The sequence below is a fragment of the Leptopilina boulardi genome, unplaced genomic scaffold, assembly GCF_019393585.1.
Source record: "Leptopilina boulardi isolate dan_hultmark-lab unplaced genomic scaffold, ZJU_Lbou_2.1 LbouV2_273, whole genome shotgun sequence".
In the NCBI taxonomy this organism is placed as follows: Eukaryota; Metazoa; Arthropoda; class Insecta; order Hymenoptera; family Figitidae; genus Leptopilina; species Leptopilina boulardi.
Window position 1 is genome coordinate 2,226,777 of NW_026137833.1, and position 15,503 is coordinate 2,242,279.

Here is a 15,503-nt window from a genome sequence, read left to right on the forward strand (position 1 = left end):
AATATAATATATTTGAACAAATTAATCGACGTTTAATTTTAAAGAATAAAATTAATAATAATATAGTTTAAGCCCTTCGCAGTCTAGTGTAAAAATCATCGTTTTTGGACCCAAAACAATAAAAAAAAAAGTTCCCAAAAAAATATTATTTCATTGTATTAAAGGTTTTTGGTGTCGCTGAATCCGAATTTAATGATGGAATTAAATAAATTCAAAATTGTAACCCTTGATGCATCAAACAGGTTTTAAAGAAAGCGCAGTAATTGATATCCCACAGTTACTTCATATCAATAAAAAAAAGTTATCAAAACGTATTTTACATTTAAACAAAAGTAAATTTTCTTTGAACTTACTCAAACTATTCGTGCTTGGTTGATAAATAGCATTATAGGAAAGTGGTGACAAAATAATTCTGTAAGAATACATTAAAATTATATTTGCTTTAAAGTTAAATAATCTAATCTAATTACATGAAATTAATACATAGTAATGACTTACGGTACAGAATCATTGGTGTTTAGTTCACGAAACTCTTTGGCTTCTGTAAAACTTATATATTTATAAAAAGAGATTTGATTTTCGAAATAATCTGGACCTAACGGAATCTGGAGAGGAAATATTAATTAAAATTTTCTTAATTTTTCAAAAAATTTAATTCATTTTAATGTATTTAAGACATTTTTTTCAACTCGAAATCTTATAAATAAATCAATTTAAATCAATCAAATAATTTCAGAAATTTTTTGCTTCACAATGAGGAAGCAAAATGTTCGTTAAATGAACATAAAAGAATAGCATACTGTTTTATTTTTAAATGCTCATAACTTATCAATTGAACTTTTTATAAACTTCATGCAAAAAATTATAAAATTTACTATATTTTTTGTAATTTAAAGGGGTTAAAATCTTGTTTGCTTCCTCGTGGAGGAAGCTTTGTAGTCCTTTCGTTTACCTATAAATTAAAATTATTTTTACCCAATAAACGAAAAAAAAAGAATTACAAAAAATATAGTAAATTTTAATTTTATAATTTTTTGATGAAAAAAATTAGTGTTTAATTATATTAGCATACCTCATCTTTTATATTTTTATCACTTGAATTAAATTTCGAAAAATACGATTCTGAATAACCAATTACAAACTTCATTGCCTTAAGTTTTTCCTTAACCAGGTTCTTTGTTTCATTATTTAACCAATTGGAGTTCGACATTTCTACTTCAATTTCATGTTGGATTTCTTTAGCTATGGTTGTCCCCTATTCCAATCAGAAATTAATATATTTCATTACTTGTGACACTGTTGTCAATGTAAATTATTTGAATTATATATTATTGTATTATTTTAATCATAACTTACGGATACTTTTGTCGTGTTAGGAAATAGACGTTTTATGAATTCAAAAGACGTTCCGTAATTGAATGGCAAACTATTGAAACAATATTCCCACCTAACAATTTGAAAATTTCAATTTGATGATTCCTACATCAGCAGTTTTCTTCATGTCAACAATGAATTGTACTATTTCTTTATCTAAAAATGAAATGGTCTCCAGTATAAAGATCCAATGAATGAAATTGACTGAAAAAGATTTATATATTTTAATTAAAATTTTACATTATTTAATTTAAGAGGAGGCTCCTCTTATCGGATTCTCGTACATTTTCCCGAATACAATTTCCTAAATACTTTTTTGCCGAATGCATTATTACGGAATCAATTTTATCAAATGTAATTATTATTTTTAAATAATAAAGTTTGTTATCATAGCAATCGTGAATAATAAACTTGTCGAAGTTTATAAAGTATACATCCTAAAGAATAGGTTATATCTATAAAATAGTCAAAAAGTTAAAAAATGACAAAATGGCGTACACTTTTTTAAAAAAGTGCGATTTTTTCACTATTTATACAAAAAACAAAAAAAAATGATCAGATCTGATTAATTCTTAGCCCTTCTTAATTAGTTAATTTAATATACACACACACACATACACACACACACACACACATATATATATAATTAATTAAAATATTTTATTTTTATTGTACCAATTGTTCTTTAAGGTGTTTTTTCTAGTAGTTGACTTAATTTATAAAAGTAAGGTTTGTCATATACAATTATTTCTTCTGATTCATTAATAACAACATCAGTATTATTGTAAAGGGCTTTAATCATTTCGAGCCAATTAATCTAAAAACAATAAATATAAACTAAAGTTATTAACAACAAAAATAATAATCATACACTGAAAAAAAGGGTTTGCTATTGACAACCAAACGTTTGGTTAGTATTTAAGCAACCAAAATTTTTTTATTGAATCAACAAAATTTTGGTTGTCCCAATCAAACTTTATTTAGGACAACAAAAATCCTTTTTTTATAATTTTGGTTGTGTCAAACAAATTTTGATTGAGACAATTCAAGTTTTGTTGATTCAACAAAAAAAATTTTGGTTGCTTAAATACCATCCAAACGTTTGGTTGTCAATACCAAACCCTTTTTTCAGTGTAGTAGGATGATACCAATATTAATATAAATTGAAGAGTTAAATAAATTTTCGTTTGAGCTAAATATCCGTAATAACAAGAAATAACATTTTTTTACCTTTGATATCGTGCTTTCATTAGTATTGTTATGGTTATAAAAATTCTGAAAATAGCTAATTCGCACTATTTCATATCCAGATTCTCTTGTTTCCTTTAGAGTTAATTTAATCTAATAAGAATAAATTGATTAATAATACACTTTTCATTTCTTCAAATATAATTTGAAATTAATGCAATTATTACCTTCTTCAAGGATTTAATAAACTCAAACAAATTCCTACTGTCAATTTCGATTTCTTTTTCGTCCCTCATTCCTTCGGATTCTGAATATTTAGAAATTGCTTTGTTTAGAAAATTTTGAAATTTTGTTATATTATCATTAATATCGTTTTTTCCATGTCTGTATGAACTATATTGATTATAATAATGACTACTTTCCATATCATTCAAAAAACTGATGTCAGGCAGAAACATATTTTCTTGACTAATCTGCAATATTATAAAATTTGTAATGTACATTTTATTATCGTAAAATTGGCATTTTGCTGTTTCATACTCTCTAAAACTGAATTAGTGAAAATTTCACTGATTTTAATTAAGTGATTTACTTTTCATGATTTCAGTCAGTGACTTTTACTAAATTTGACCAATTCAGCTCAATATATAGATATTTATTATTGTAAAAGATTAATTGCTTCTTACCGCAATCATTTTAAGTGTGGAATTTTTTGGATTATGTACAGTACGTATAGTAAACAAACCATATCCTCCTACAATATCGACATAATAATAAACAACATCTTGCCAAGTGATTTCTTTTTTTTCCCATTCAGTTGTATTCATAACCATTGGCCAACCACCAATCTTGTCTATAATTTTCTTTAACGGTTCCAATCCTTTTTTCTCAATTCTGTCTAAAATTATTCATAATATATTTTTTAATTTCAAGTTTTCATTAAATATTATTGTTATTTCATTGAAACTAAAAATAATTTGATTTAACAACAATCGGCTATATTTATTATCAAAGCAGATATTTTCTGTAATAAATAATTATTACCGTTTTGAAGGTGTCTGAGTTAAATAATAAGTATTTGATTGAAATACAAAAAAAATTATTGATTAAAATGAATTTTATTTGTTGTAATTAAAAATTACTTTCTTCCAATTAAATGGTGTTTAGAAAAAAAAATGTTCTCGGAATTACATAACGAATCAGATATAAACTTATTTAAATTAAATAAATTTTGTTTTCAGTGTACGAAAAAAAATATTTGGTATTGACAGCAAAACAATTTTGATGCATTAATTTGAGAAACAAAAATTTTGTTCAGTCATCTTAAAATCTTTTGGTTTTATGAACAAAATGTTTTGTTGTCAAAGAAGAATATTCTTATCAGTGTAAATTGTTAAACATGAATTAGACTCATAAAAAAATTAGATAATTTTATAAATGATAAGAACGAAAAAATAAATTAATATTGGAACAACTAAAGTTTTTCATCATTAGGTATAGAAATTGAAATTAAAATTTCATAAAATAATTACCTTCATCCATACAAGATTTGTACAATTTTTTCTCGTTAACTAATGGTTCAATATCCTCAGGACTTAGTTGCTTTTCTATAATTTCTGAAAAAATACCATAATGAAGAGTAAAAAAATATAAATTTCCTTATACAGAAAAAACATAATTTCAAATTGAGTACAAAATTTACACTCAATTTGATTTTGATAATCGAGAATTTTTATTTTTAAAACTGACTGTATGAAACTTAAATAATTTTCTCCTTTTCCCTAAATTGAAACGGGTACTAGATTAAATTTTTAAATAAAAAACTCTGTATATAGCGCCATTGCCCCTCTCTATCCTACCTTTTATAATAAATTTTCTTTCTTCTTCATTTATTCTAATTAAATTCCAGAATTCTTCGCCTTTAGGAACCGGATAATTAGATTGCCATGAACCACATACGTAGGAATAAAAGTCATCGCAAGGATTTACGCTATCATTCATTCCCTTTTTAATTGATTCCGCTGTAAAACACAATATTATTGTTAAACACATTTTCAATAATTATTGTGTGCGTAGTTTAAAAATTAAAGGAAAATTTATGTTTTTGAAACGTTATCAAAAATAATGTTCAATTAGGTATGTATGTATTAAAAAAGTCTCTTGCTAAAACAGTGTTTTTAATATCATTTCTACACTGTTAAAAATATTCGTAGTTTTAATATACATAAAGTACTTAAATTTAAGAAACTGCGTATATTAAAGCGAATTTGTATATAAAGTATATTAAATTTCATTACCTATAGGAATCAGAATTAAAAAATTGCATTTTACTCAATTTATACATTTTCTTGTGTACAAAATAAGTTTTTATTAATAAAGCAAAATAATTTCTTTCATATAAATTCAAGTTTAAATCAATTTACATGGTCAAAATGCATATAATTCGACATTTAGGTAGTATTACACTTTTCAAGCAGTAAGAAACGGGTTTAGAAAAAAAATTTTTTCTCGCTTCTTAATTTATTTAAAGGAACAAATTTTTTTTATAACATTATATGGCATTAAAACTTTTATAATAAATAAAATAAAATTTTTTTATTATCTCTCTTTGGCCACTAGAGGGCCTTAATCGAGTTTTTCTCGAAACGTTGTTTTTGAAACTGGCGGACAGCATAACTCGAGTTCTAATGAACCAATTTTTTTGAAAAAATATCATTTTTTTCGTAATTAAATTCTTTAAGCATCCCCCCTAAATCCAATTATCTATTTCTTTTTGGATTTTAGCTACAATCCAAAAACTAACGAAAAAAGACCTAATTTTTGACATTTTTTTTTAAATCGCTGCCATTTCGTTAATTTTCAATATTTTTTATCGGGGTTAGGGGGGATGCTTAATGACATGTCTCTGCTTCAAAACGGTTTTTTGTTTTTTCAGATCCGATGTCCCTGAGAGGCTGTAGCCTGTCCGCCGATTGCCCAAATTTTTTTTTTTTGCCTTGACTTTAAGGCCCTCTAGTGACCAAAGAGAGATAATAAAAAAATTTTATTTTATTTATTATAAAAGTTTTAAGGCCATATAATGTTATAAAAAAAAATTTGTTCCTTTAAATAAATTAAGAAGCGAGAAAAAAATTTTTTTCTAAACCCGTTTTTTACTGCTTGAAAAGTGTAATACTACCTTTAGAGTTCTTAACCTAAATGTCACATATGAGCATTAAAATTCTGGTATTTAGAATGATTTTTTGAAAAAATTTTTCCTTATGAAACATTATTTGTTTGACACGAACAACATATTAATCAAAGAATTAAGCACTGTTATTTCAATTTGAAATAAATTTTCAATATCAAGGAAATAATGACCGTTTGGTGAAATAGGTATCTACAGCCGCCATGTTGGCACATTAAATTTAATATACATGTATCTTAGATTTCAATACCTGTAGTGCATATTCGCTTCATACGCATGTCTATTAAATCTAATACAGATTTTTTTAACAGTGTATATTAAAATAAGGTAAAACTACCAATTATTATGATTCAGAAATAAAATCATTATTTATTTATTTTAATTATACAGTACATAAATAGACAATTGTAAAGATTGTTTGAAAATTCGCGGGTAAATATTTGTAATAAATATTTTTCCCACGTCGATAAAAATATATACTCCATGTCGATAAAATGTTACCGACTGTGAAGTATATCGTAGTACCCGATCACGCCGCGAGAGCTATACCGCCGAGCTCTCTCGCAAATGTCCCGGCCACCGATCGGCTATATAAGCTGCACTCCCGCAGGAAATCGAGACTATAGTGGTTCACAGAGTCGGTGAGGGCATTTCCCTCACACTGGGGCTTTTCCCTAAGTATTAAGGAGCATTACTCCGAAGTATCGTAAAGAGAGCATTTCTCTCGTCTCCACGAGGTTTTACCTGTTGGAGACATCGAAGCGGTTTTACCGCGATCTCGCGTTCCCGTTTTGTACATAACCCATGGCGTAGTTGTTCGTCGTCGCTTCCGTTCCTCCGACGTAGGGAACGTAACGTAACGTGGAGTAATGCAATCCGTATTTTGACCATTTCGTATTTAAATTGTAATCGTGTAGTATATTTGTCAAGTATATAATTTTTAAGGTTATGTCATCGTTCTTTTTTGTAAATAAACGTTATTTTTTTGAATTGTGTCTGTAATTTTAATGTAATATTGTTGCTTAAAAACGAACCCTGATCCGGCGAGCTAATCCAACAGTTTATTTTATCATTACATTCGTTACACAATGACAAATAATTAAAAGTTGAAAATATTCAATTGAATCTAACATACCCTTCAAATTTTGATTGGACACAAATATAAGCTTTCTATGTTTAAGTAGTTCATATACATTCGTACAAAAAATTACTGCATTTATGGGACAAAGGTGCATCATAAAATTCATGTCTCATAATTGGTACAAATTTGTTATTTACAATTTTATCAATAATTTATTATTTTAATATAAAAATGATATTAAAAACACTGCTTTAACAACTAAAGACGTACATCTTTTTAATGCAGCAAAAAATTTCGTATTATTTTCTTAAGTTAATGGTTCAAATACAATAAATCTCAAAACCTATCTGAAAAGTTGTTCCATAATTGGTACTTTTACCGTATATTTGTTTTAATTTTCCAATATGAATAATAATAAACTTACCTAATGAGTGGCATTCCTTAGTTTCACAAACTTCCGAAATATTCCCGCGTGAAAAACGAACTATGGGAAAAAGCTATCAAAAGCTGGCAAAAGATGGGAGAAGATTTTCGCCATTGTTTTTAAGTTTTATCCCATACTTCAAAGAATTGCAAAAAGCTCACAAACCATTGCTTATGAGCCTTTCCCATACTTTTTTTTAATATCATAATTATAACATTGCTAAAATCTTGCCAAAGTATTGCAAAAATATGGGAATAAAATAAAGTCAATTTTTTCTAACTTACTTCTTATTTTTCTCATTTTTTTTCTGAAAATCATTGCAAAACAATCGGAAAAAGATTAAGAAAGAAAAAATTTATTTTTCTCATTTTTTCATCTTTAAAAATTAGATTTTTAAAGTATTGCTAAAACCTGGAAAAAATATACGAACAAAATTAATCAATTTTTCTCGTTATTTTAGCTTTAAAAATCTGATTTTTGAAGTATTGCAAAAATATGGGAATAAGATTTTGAAAGAAAAAATCAATTTTCCTCTATTTTTCAACTTTAAAAATTTAATTTTTAAAGTATTGCAAAAATATGGGAAAAAGATTGGTAGTGAAAAAATCAATTTTCCTTATTTTTAAAAATTTAAAACTTTGTTTTTTAAAGTATTGCGAAATCATTGAAAAAAGGTTGGAAAGAAAAAATCAATCTTTCTCGATTTTTCAGCTTTAAAATTTTGATTTTTAAAGTAGTGCAAAAATATGGGAAAAAGATTGGAAAGAAAAAATTAATTTTCCTCTAATTTACAATTTTAAAAATTTGATTTTTAAAGTATTTTCCTCTATTTTTCAATTGTAAAAATTTAAGTTTTAAAGTATTGCAAAAATATGGGAATTTCTATTTTTCAACTTTAAAAATTGGATTTTTAAAGTATTGCAAAAATATGGGAAAAAGATTTTGAAAGGAAAAATCAATTTTCCTCTATTTTTCAACTTTAAAAATTAAATTTTTAAAGTATTGCAAAAATATGGGAAAAAGATTTTGAAACGAAAAATCAATTTTCCTCTAATTTTCAATTTTAAAAATTTGATTTTTAAAGTATTGCAAAAATATGGGAAAAAGATTTTGAAAGGAAAAATCAATTTTCCTCTAATTTTCAACTTTAAAAATTTGATTTTTAAGGTATTGCAAAAATATGGGAAAAAGATTGGAAAGAAAAAATCAATTTTCCTCTAATTTACAATTTTAAAAATTTGATTTTTAAAGTATTTTCCTCTATTTTTCAATTTTAAAAATTTAAGTTTTAAAGTATTGCAAAAATATGGGAAAAAGATTTTGAAAGAAAAAATCAATTTTCCTCTAATTTTCAATTTTAAAAATTTGATTTTTAAAGTATTGCAAAAATATGGGAAAAAGATTTTGAAAGGAAAAATCAATTTTCCTCTAATTTTCAATTTTAAAAATTTGATTTTTAAAGTATTGCAAAAATATGGGAAAAAGATTTTGAAAGGAAAAATCCATTTTCCTCTATTTTTCAACTTTAAATTGATTTTTCCTTTCAAAATCTTTTTCCCATATTTTTGCAATACTTTAAAAATCAAATTTTTAAAATTGAAAATTAGAGGAAAATTGATTTTTCGTTTCAAAATCTTTTTCCCATATTTTTGCAATACTTTAAAAATTTAATTTTTAAAGTTGAAAAATAGAGGAAAATTGATTTTTCCTTTCAAAATCTTTTTCCCATATTTTTGCAATACTTTAAAAATCCAATTTTTAAAGTTGAAAAATAGAAATTCCCATATTTTTGCAATACTTTAAAACTTAAATTTTTACAATTGAAAAATAGAGGAAAATACTTTAAAAATCAAATTTTTAAAATTGTAAATTAGAGGAAAATTGATTTTTTCTTTCCAATCTTTTTCCCATATTTTTGCACTACTTTAAAAATCAAATTTTTAAAGTTGAAAATTATTGGAAATTTATTTTTTCTTTCAAAATCTTTTTCCCATATTTTTGCAATACTTTAAAAATCAAAATTTTAAAGCTGAAAAATCGAGAAAGATTGATTTTTTCTTTCCAACCTTTTTTCAATGATTTCGCAATACTTTAAAAAACAAAGTTTTAAATTTTAAAAAATAAGGAAAATTGATTTTTTCACTACCAATCTTTTTCCCATATTTTTGCAATACTTTAAAAATTAAATTTTTAAAGTTGAAAAATAGAGGAAAATTGATTTTTCCTTTCAAAATCTTTTTCCCATATTTTTGCAATACTTCAAAAATCAGATTTTTGAAGCTAAAATAACGAGAAAAATTGATTAATTTTGTTCGTATATTTTTGCCAGGTTTTAGCAATACTTTAAAAATCTGATTTTTAAAGATGAAAAAATGAGAAAAATAAATTTTTTCTTTCTTAATCTTTTTCCCATTGTTTTGCAATGATTTTCAGAAAAAAATGAGAAAAATAAGAAGTAAGTTAGAAAAAATTGACTTTATTTTATCCCCATATTTTTGCAATACTTTGGCAAGATTTTAGCAATATTATATGATATTAAAAAAAAGTATGGGAAAGGCTCATAAGCAATGGTTTGTGAGCTTTTTGCAATTCTTTAAAGTATGGGATAAAACTTAAAAACAATGGCGAAAATCTTCTCCCATCTTTTGCCAGCTTTTGATAGCTTTTTCCCATAGTTCGTTTTTCACGCGGGTTATTTTCAACATCACTTCCGAAAACAAGTGTTTTGTCTTCATTTATTATTAATAAAATTATTAAGTGAACGGCAAAAATTCTAGAACAATAAAATTTAATTTGACAATTAAATTTTAATTATTTTCATATTTTAAAAATATAGAAAATGTTAAAATATAAATAATTATAAATAATGAATTTAAGCGGGGAAATTAATGTTGTTAAGAGGTGACAATTTTTATGTGGCATTATTTGAGATCTAAAATTATTGTGAATTATTAAAATTTTTAATAAATTTTTTTTTTGATATTTTAGAAATTTTATTTTTTGAAAATATTAAAATTTTTAAAAATCCATACGATTGATTGTTCAAAAACATAAAAAAAGTATATATAAAAAAAATATATTTACAAAATTCGTCTGGATGATTAATGTATTTTATAATTAATTTATATTATATTATTTTATAATTAGAATGAAATGTTTCATTATACTCACAAGTAATAAATATTGAACATGTTCCATAAATGAATAAAGTATGAGAAAAAATAATTAAAAATTGCCCTAATGTAATCTCATACACGGAAAAAATTTGTCGCTTAGAATTTAAGCGACTAGGTAATCGAGAAGTCTCGGATCTAAATGAATATTTTGCTCAGGTTATAAAAGTTCTATAACTTTGACAGATACTGTAGAAGAAAGTCGAAGACTTTTTAGAAACCTAGGTACTTTTGTAATAGAACTTAAAACTGGGCAATAGATAATGTGAATCACAGATACTTGTCAACGAGTTCGAGTTGCGCAATCGATTCGAAAATCATGGCATATATGCACACTACCATAAGTATAGTTGACGTGAAAGATAAAATTTCTAAGTCATAAAACACAAAAATAAATGCCAAATAGTGATACTATATATATACTATACTACTATACTCTATTGTTTAAAAAATACTTCAAAATTATTTTTAAAAATTTAGCTAATAGAAATAATTTGATTGAAACATTTGGTATTTAAATTAAGTAATGTATTTTTTTACATCTGATAAATAAAATAATAATAATAAAGTCCTAAACATACTAAAATAATTCTTCAATATATAAAAATTATTGAGAAAAAATCTGAACTTTTGACATCACGAAATATCCCCCCTGTTTCTCGCAAGTGGTAAAGAATCACTTCGTTTAATATATACCCAGGTGCGAATTTAGGTCGGCAGCCATAGTTGGTACGTTGGCCCGACTTTGGTTCCTACTTTCACCCAAAGTTGGACCGACTGTAATTGCCAAAGTTCAAAAACCCTAATTCTAAAAGGTCGCGGTCGGGCCAACTCTGGCCAAAGTCGGGCCGATGGTTGTCGGCAGTCGGTATATATCAAGATTATTGTGGATGGACTTTTCAATGAACACCGTTTGACTGGTATTTTAATTACAATAATAAAAAACGAATGTAATTTTTAATCTGAGATAATTTGTTTTATTTGACTTATAAAATGAGTAAACCTCAATCCTCCTATGAGAGAATAAAAAAACACAGATTAATTAATTAATTGATAATTAATAATAATAATATTTAAATTTTCTGAGGGGAAAGTCGGCCAATTAATGGCCCACAGTTGCGCCGACCATTATCGATTTAGCTGTAATTGATTGACTGAAAAGTTACAAAGGTTATCTCATTCATTTATCGTTAAAATTACAAATTTAATTTTTTTTAATTGCACCTTATAAAATCATTTTTGTTTTTAAGTTCCCATGCGAGCATAGCTCGACATATAAGATATGTGGATGACCAAAATAATTTATTTATATATATATATATATATATATATATGTATATATAAGGTGAGCAAAATGTACCGGAATTAATTGAACTAAATAATAAAACAATATAATAATAAATTTTTTTTCCTGTAGAAAATTTCAGTAAAATTGTACGAAAAATTTATTCTTTCCCTCTTTTTTCTTAAAAAAATCTGTAGGTATATACAGAGGTATAGATAAGAAATTGATTAAATTTCTAAAAATAATAATTTAAAATCTTATTTGTTTTATATGAATCATTCTACGCCCTACTGAAAATTATCATATAGGATCTTATATAGGATCTCACATAAATTCATATATTAAAATCCACATAAAATCCTATGTGTCATGTAAGAAACTATATAGGATCCTATGAAAAATCATATAGGAAATTGAGACATGATTTGAAGTAGGATTCGATGTAAATTCTTACAAACGTATTCTTAGGTAATAAGTTATGTAAATTCCTATGTGAAATCCTACAATTTTTTCTGGTCACATTTTTTCTTTCAATTTCTTATGTCAATTTCCTTCGTGTTTTCTCACTAAAAAACATACCAAAATTCATTGCTCAATCCTTAACCAGAAATTTTCCTATATCAAATCATACATCAAATCTTTTTTCGATTCTTGAATAAAAAATTATTACAAATAATCTGACATGAAATCATATTGAAAATCCTCACGTGAGATCATATATATGATTGATTTGAACGTAAGAAATCATACAGGATTTCATGTAGATTCTGAAATATTTATATTTAAGATTTCACATAGAATTATATAAAGGAAACAATATAGGATTTCATATAGGAATTTTCAGTTGGCAGACGACAGTTTATAAAAATTAAAAATTATTTAATTAAAAATCAAATAATATTACTGTAATTCAGCTGAAAAGAAAACAAATTGTGCTTTGCAATACACCTTCTGAGTTAGAGTCTCAGCTTTTATAGTATTCAAGACTGATCTCAACTGTAAGAAAAAAAATTAGCACCATCTGGCGGCGTAAGAGTGGAAATATGATGATATACATCTATATTTGAATTTCCTAAAATAATTTCCGACATAATTTCTCATATAATTTCCGACTTGGTATCTTAGTTGGACAATTAAAACAATGAAATCCTCACATGACATCCCACATAAATTCCTATGTGATGAATTCTTACATGAAATCCAATAAAGGATCCTATATAGGATTTTATATATGATCCTACATAAGATTTTACATGGATTTTTATAATATATTTCTGTATGATGAATTCTTACATGAGATCCTATATAGGATTTTATGTAGGAACCTACATAAGATTTTACACAGATTTTTATATATATATTTCTGTATGATGAATTCTTACATGAGATCCTTTATAGGATTTTATGTAGGAACCTACACAAGATCCTATAGTTCAAAACACTGCTTTCCTAAACGAAGTAAAATTAAACGGAAAAAAGTTCATATCTTATAAACAAATTAAATAATTTAATATTAAAGGTTACGAAACAAAATGTTTATTTAGACAATGATTTTAATGGAATAATTTGAAACTTGTTACTCGGGAGTTTTGGAGGATGCTGATTATAAATTTGATATCAACTAATATATATAGTAAATGATGAATATTATTATTTTGCTAATAAATTAAAATTATCGATAGAAAAAGAATGAAAACATGTTGAAAAAATTGGAATAATTATTATTTTGGCTGCATTGTAATTTTTCCATAAAAGAAAAGTTTTAAACTCGTTAAAAAATGCAAAAAAATATTTTTACTTCATTCCGAAGATTATTATTAAATATTGTTGACTTTGGATTTTATGTTTCTTGTAATAAAAATATAGAAACGTGAAAATATTAAAAAGAATTATTGTTGCCTTGCTCTTTTAAATTTATTTTTTAAGAAAGTTTTGAAATCGTTAAAAAGTTTTTTTAAAAAATTATTTTGTTTAAAGGGGCCGTCCATAAACTACGTTACCTATTTTAGGGGAGGAGGAGGTCTAAAAAGTATGAAAAATTGGTAACGTACTTTATGGACAGTCCCAAAGTAGTTGCAATTATAAAATTAAGTAAATACTTTTTAACGAATTAATATAAAAATTGATTATTATCATAATAATTGATAACTATTAAAGTAATACTAATTCGTTAAAAAATATTTACTTAATTTTATAATTTCCCAACTACTTTAGGCAAAAAAATTTTTCAAAAATTTTTAACGATTTCAAAACTTTTATTGCAAATAAAATTTAAAAGCAAGGCAACAATTTAATACATTTTAATCTTTTCAAGTTTCTATACTTTATTACAAGAAACATAAAAATCCAAGGACAATAATACCCCACCTGACCCTATCAGTTGGTATCAGCATCCCTCAAAACTCCCGAATAACAAAAATCCTGTAAGTCGGATTTTTTTACGAATTTGACAGATATTATCCCCTATTTTTTCAGTATTTTTTCCAAATCTACCAGATATTTTTTCTCATATTTACTTATCATCTTTTCCGAATCAATTGGAAATTATACCGACTATTTTTGCAAATATTTTTCCTATCGTTAAGTAATAATTTTTTCAAACTAATCGGAAATTTTATCCTTATTTGATAAATAAAGGCTATAAATAAAAAAAAATAAAAGTTTGTATAAAAAGTTAAATTTATTTACAAAACGACATAAAAATGATTCTATTCGAATTCTATTAATATTAAAATACTTAAGTATATTTCTTAAAGAAAGGCAGAGGTGTATCTTTTATAATATTTTGGTTTCAGGAAAATCACATTTATGAATTAAAACTAACAATATTTGCAATTAACCTGATCACTTTTGAATTCTCTTCCGTTTTTTTTTATTTATTTTTTCTTCCTCTCTTGTGTCCTGTTTGTGGATTAATGTCTATCAACATCCTAGGAAAACAAATGTTTCCATTATTTATAAAAAGTAGTTAGTGATGTTTAAATAAAAATTAAATTTCATTTTGAGTTTAATTTTTTGATCATTTTTCTCAGTGCATTTCTTTATGAATCCTAAAAAAGTATTGTTATAAAAGTATTAATTATTATTTACCTTTTAATGAACTCCTTGAATATTATTAAATCAAATTTTTCACTTCACAAAAAAGTGACTTTCACTATTATAGGTATAAAAAAAATTTTCTCACTAGTTGTTATATGTAGTTAATCTCTTGAGAAAGCTGAAGAGCAACTGATGCCTGAAAGTCCTTTCTGAGGAAATGTCGTCGAAAATGTGAAAAATTTTCAAACATTTCATCTGTATATTTCAATACGAAAAATTTTAAAAACTTTTCGTCTAAATAAATCTATAAGAAAAAAACGAGACCCGAAAAACTCATAAAATAGGCTTTCTGGTAATAAGAAACCCTTGTCATCCTAAGACAAACCAGATGTGAAAAACCTTTCAAATCGAAAAAGAATCTTTCAACCATCGTATGTTTTTATAGCAATAAAATTTTGTGATACATACAAGAGATCTTTTTCGAAACTTATATTTTTTGCAATGATTATTTATGGTCATATAATAAAACAAATCGATACAAATCATAGTGAAATAAGTAAATTTACAAAGAGAAAAAAAATACAATTTGCTATACAAAAAACATTGTTTTGCCTTTCTTTGGAAATATTTCCGATAAATATTGAAAAGACTACATTATTTTCTGAATTACTTCGCAAAGCTAAAAAATAATTTTTTGTGCAGGAGAAAAATAATGTTTCTTCCTTTTCCAGAAAATTATTAAAACTTAAAAA

The 15,503-nt window shown here is 25.1% G+C and overlaps 3 protein-coding genes across 4 annotated transcripts in view; 1 reads left to right on the forward strand and 2 right to left on the reverse strand.

Moving 5' to 3' along the window:
- LOC127281617 (glutamate receptor ionotropic, kainate 2-like) overlaps positions 1-15,503 on the forward strand; it is a 193,326-nt gene that overhangs the window by 174,153 nt on the left and 3,670 nt on the right. The gene's annotated exons all lie outside the window — the stretch shown is intronic.
- Positions 1-15,503, reverse strand: part of LOC127281641 (endothelin-converting enzyme 1-like) — a 47,237-nt gene that overhangs the window by 15,216 nt on the left and 16,518 nt on the right. Inside the window, exons 7-10 of the mRNA XM_051305456.1 lie at positions 1,357-1,447; positions 1,073-1,255; positions 499-605; positions 354-412 (exon numbers count right to left, since the gene is read on the reverse strand). Of these exons, the coding sequence (XP_051161413.1) occupies positions 354-412; positions 499-605; positions 1,073-1,255; positions 1,357-1,447 (440 nt within the window). The remainder of the gene's footprint in view (positions 1-353; positions 413-498; positions 606-1,072; positions 1,256-1,356; positions 1,448-15,503) is intronic.
- Positions 1,443-7,384, reverse strand: LOC127281619 (endothelin-converting enzyme 1-like). The gene is made up of 8 exons (XM_051305418.1): positions 7,255-7,384; positions 4,422-4,583; positions 4,095-4,178; positions 3,249-3,460; positions 2,790-3,035; positions 2,605-2,715; positions 2,050-2,191; positions 1,443-1,578 (listed from the first exon to the last, which is right to left on the reverse strand). The coding sequence occupies exons 2-7, from the start codon at positions 4,561-4,563 to the stop codon at positions 2,060-2,062; spliced, it is 927 nt and encodes a 308-aa protein (XP_051161375.1). The 5' UTR covers positions 4,564-4,583; positions 7,255-7,384; the 3' UTR covers positions 1,443-1,578; positions 2,050-2,059.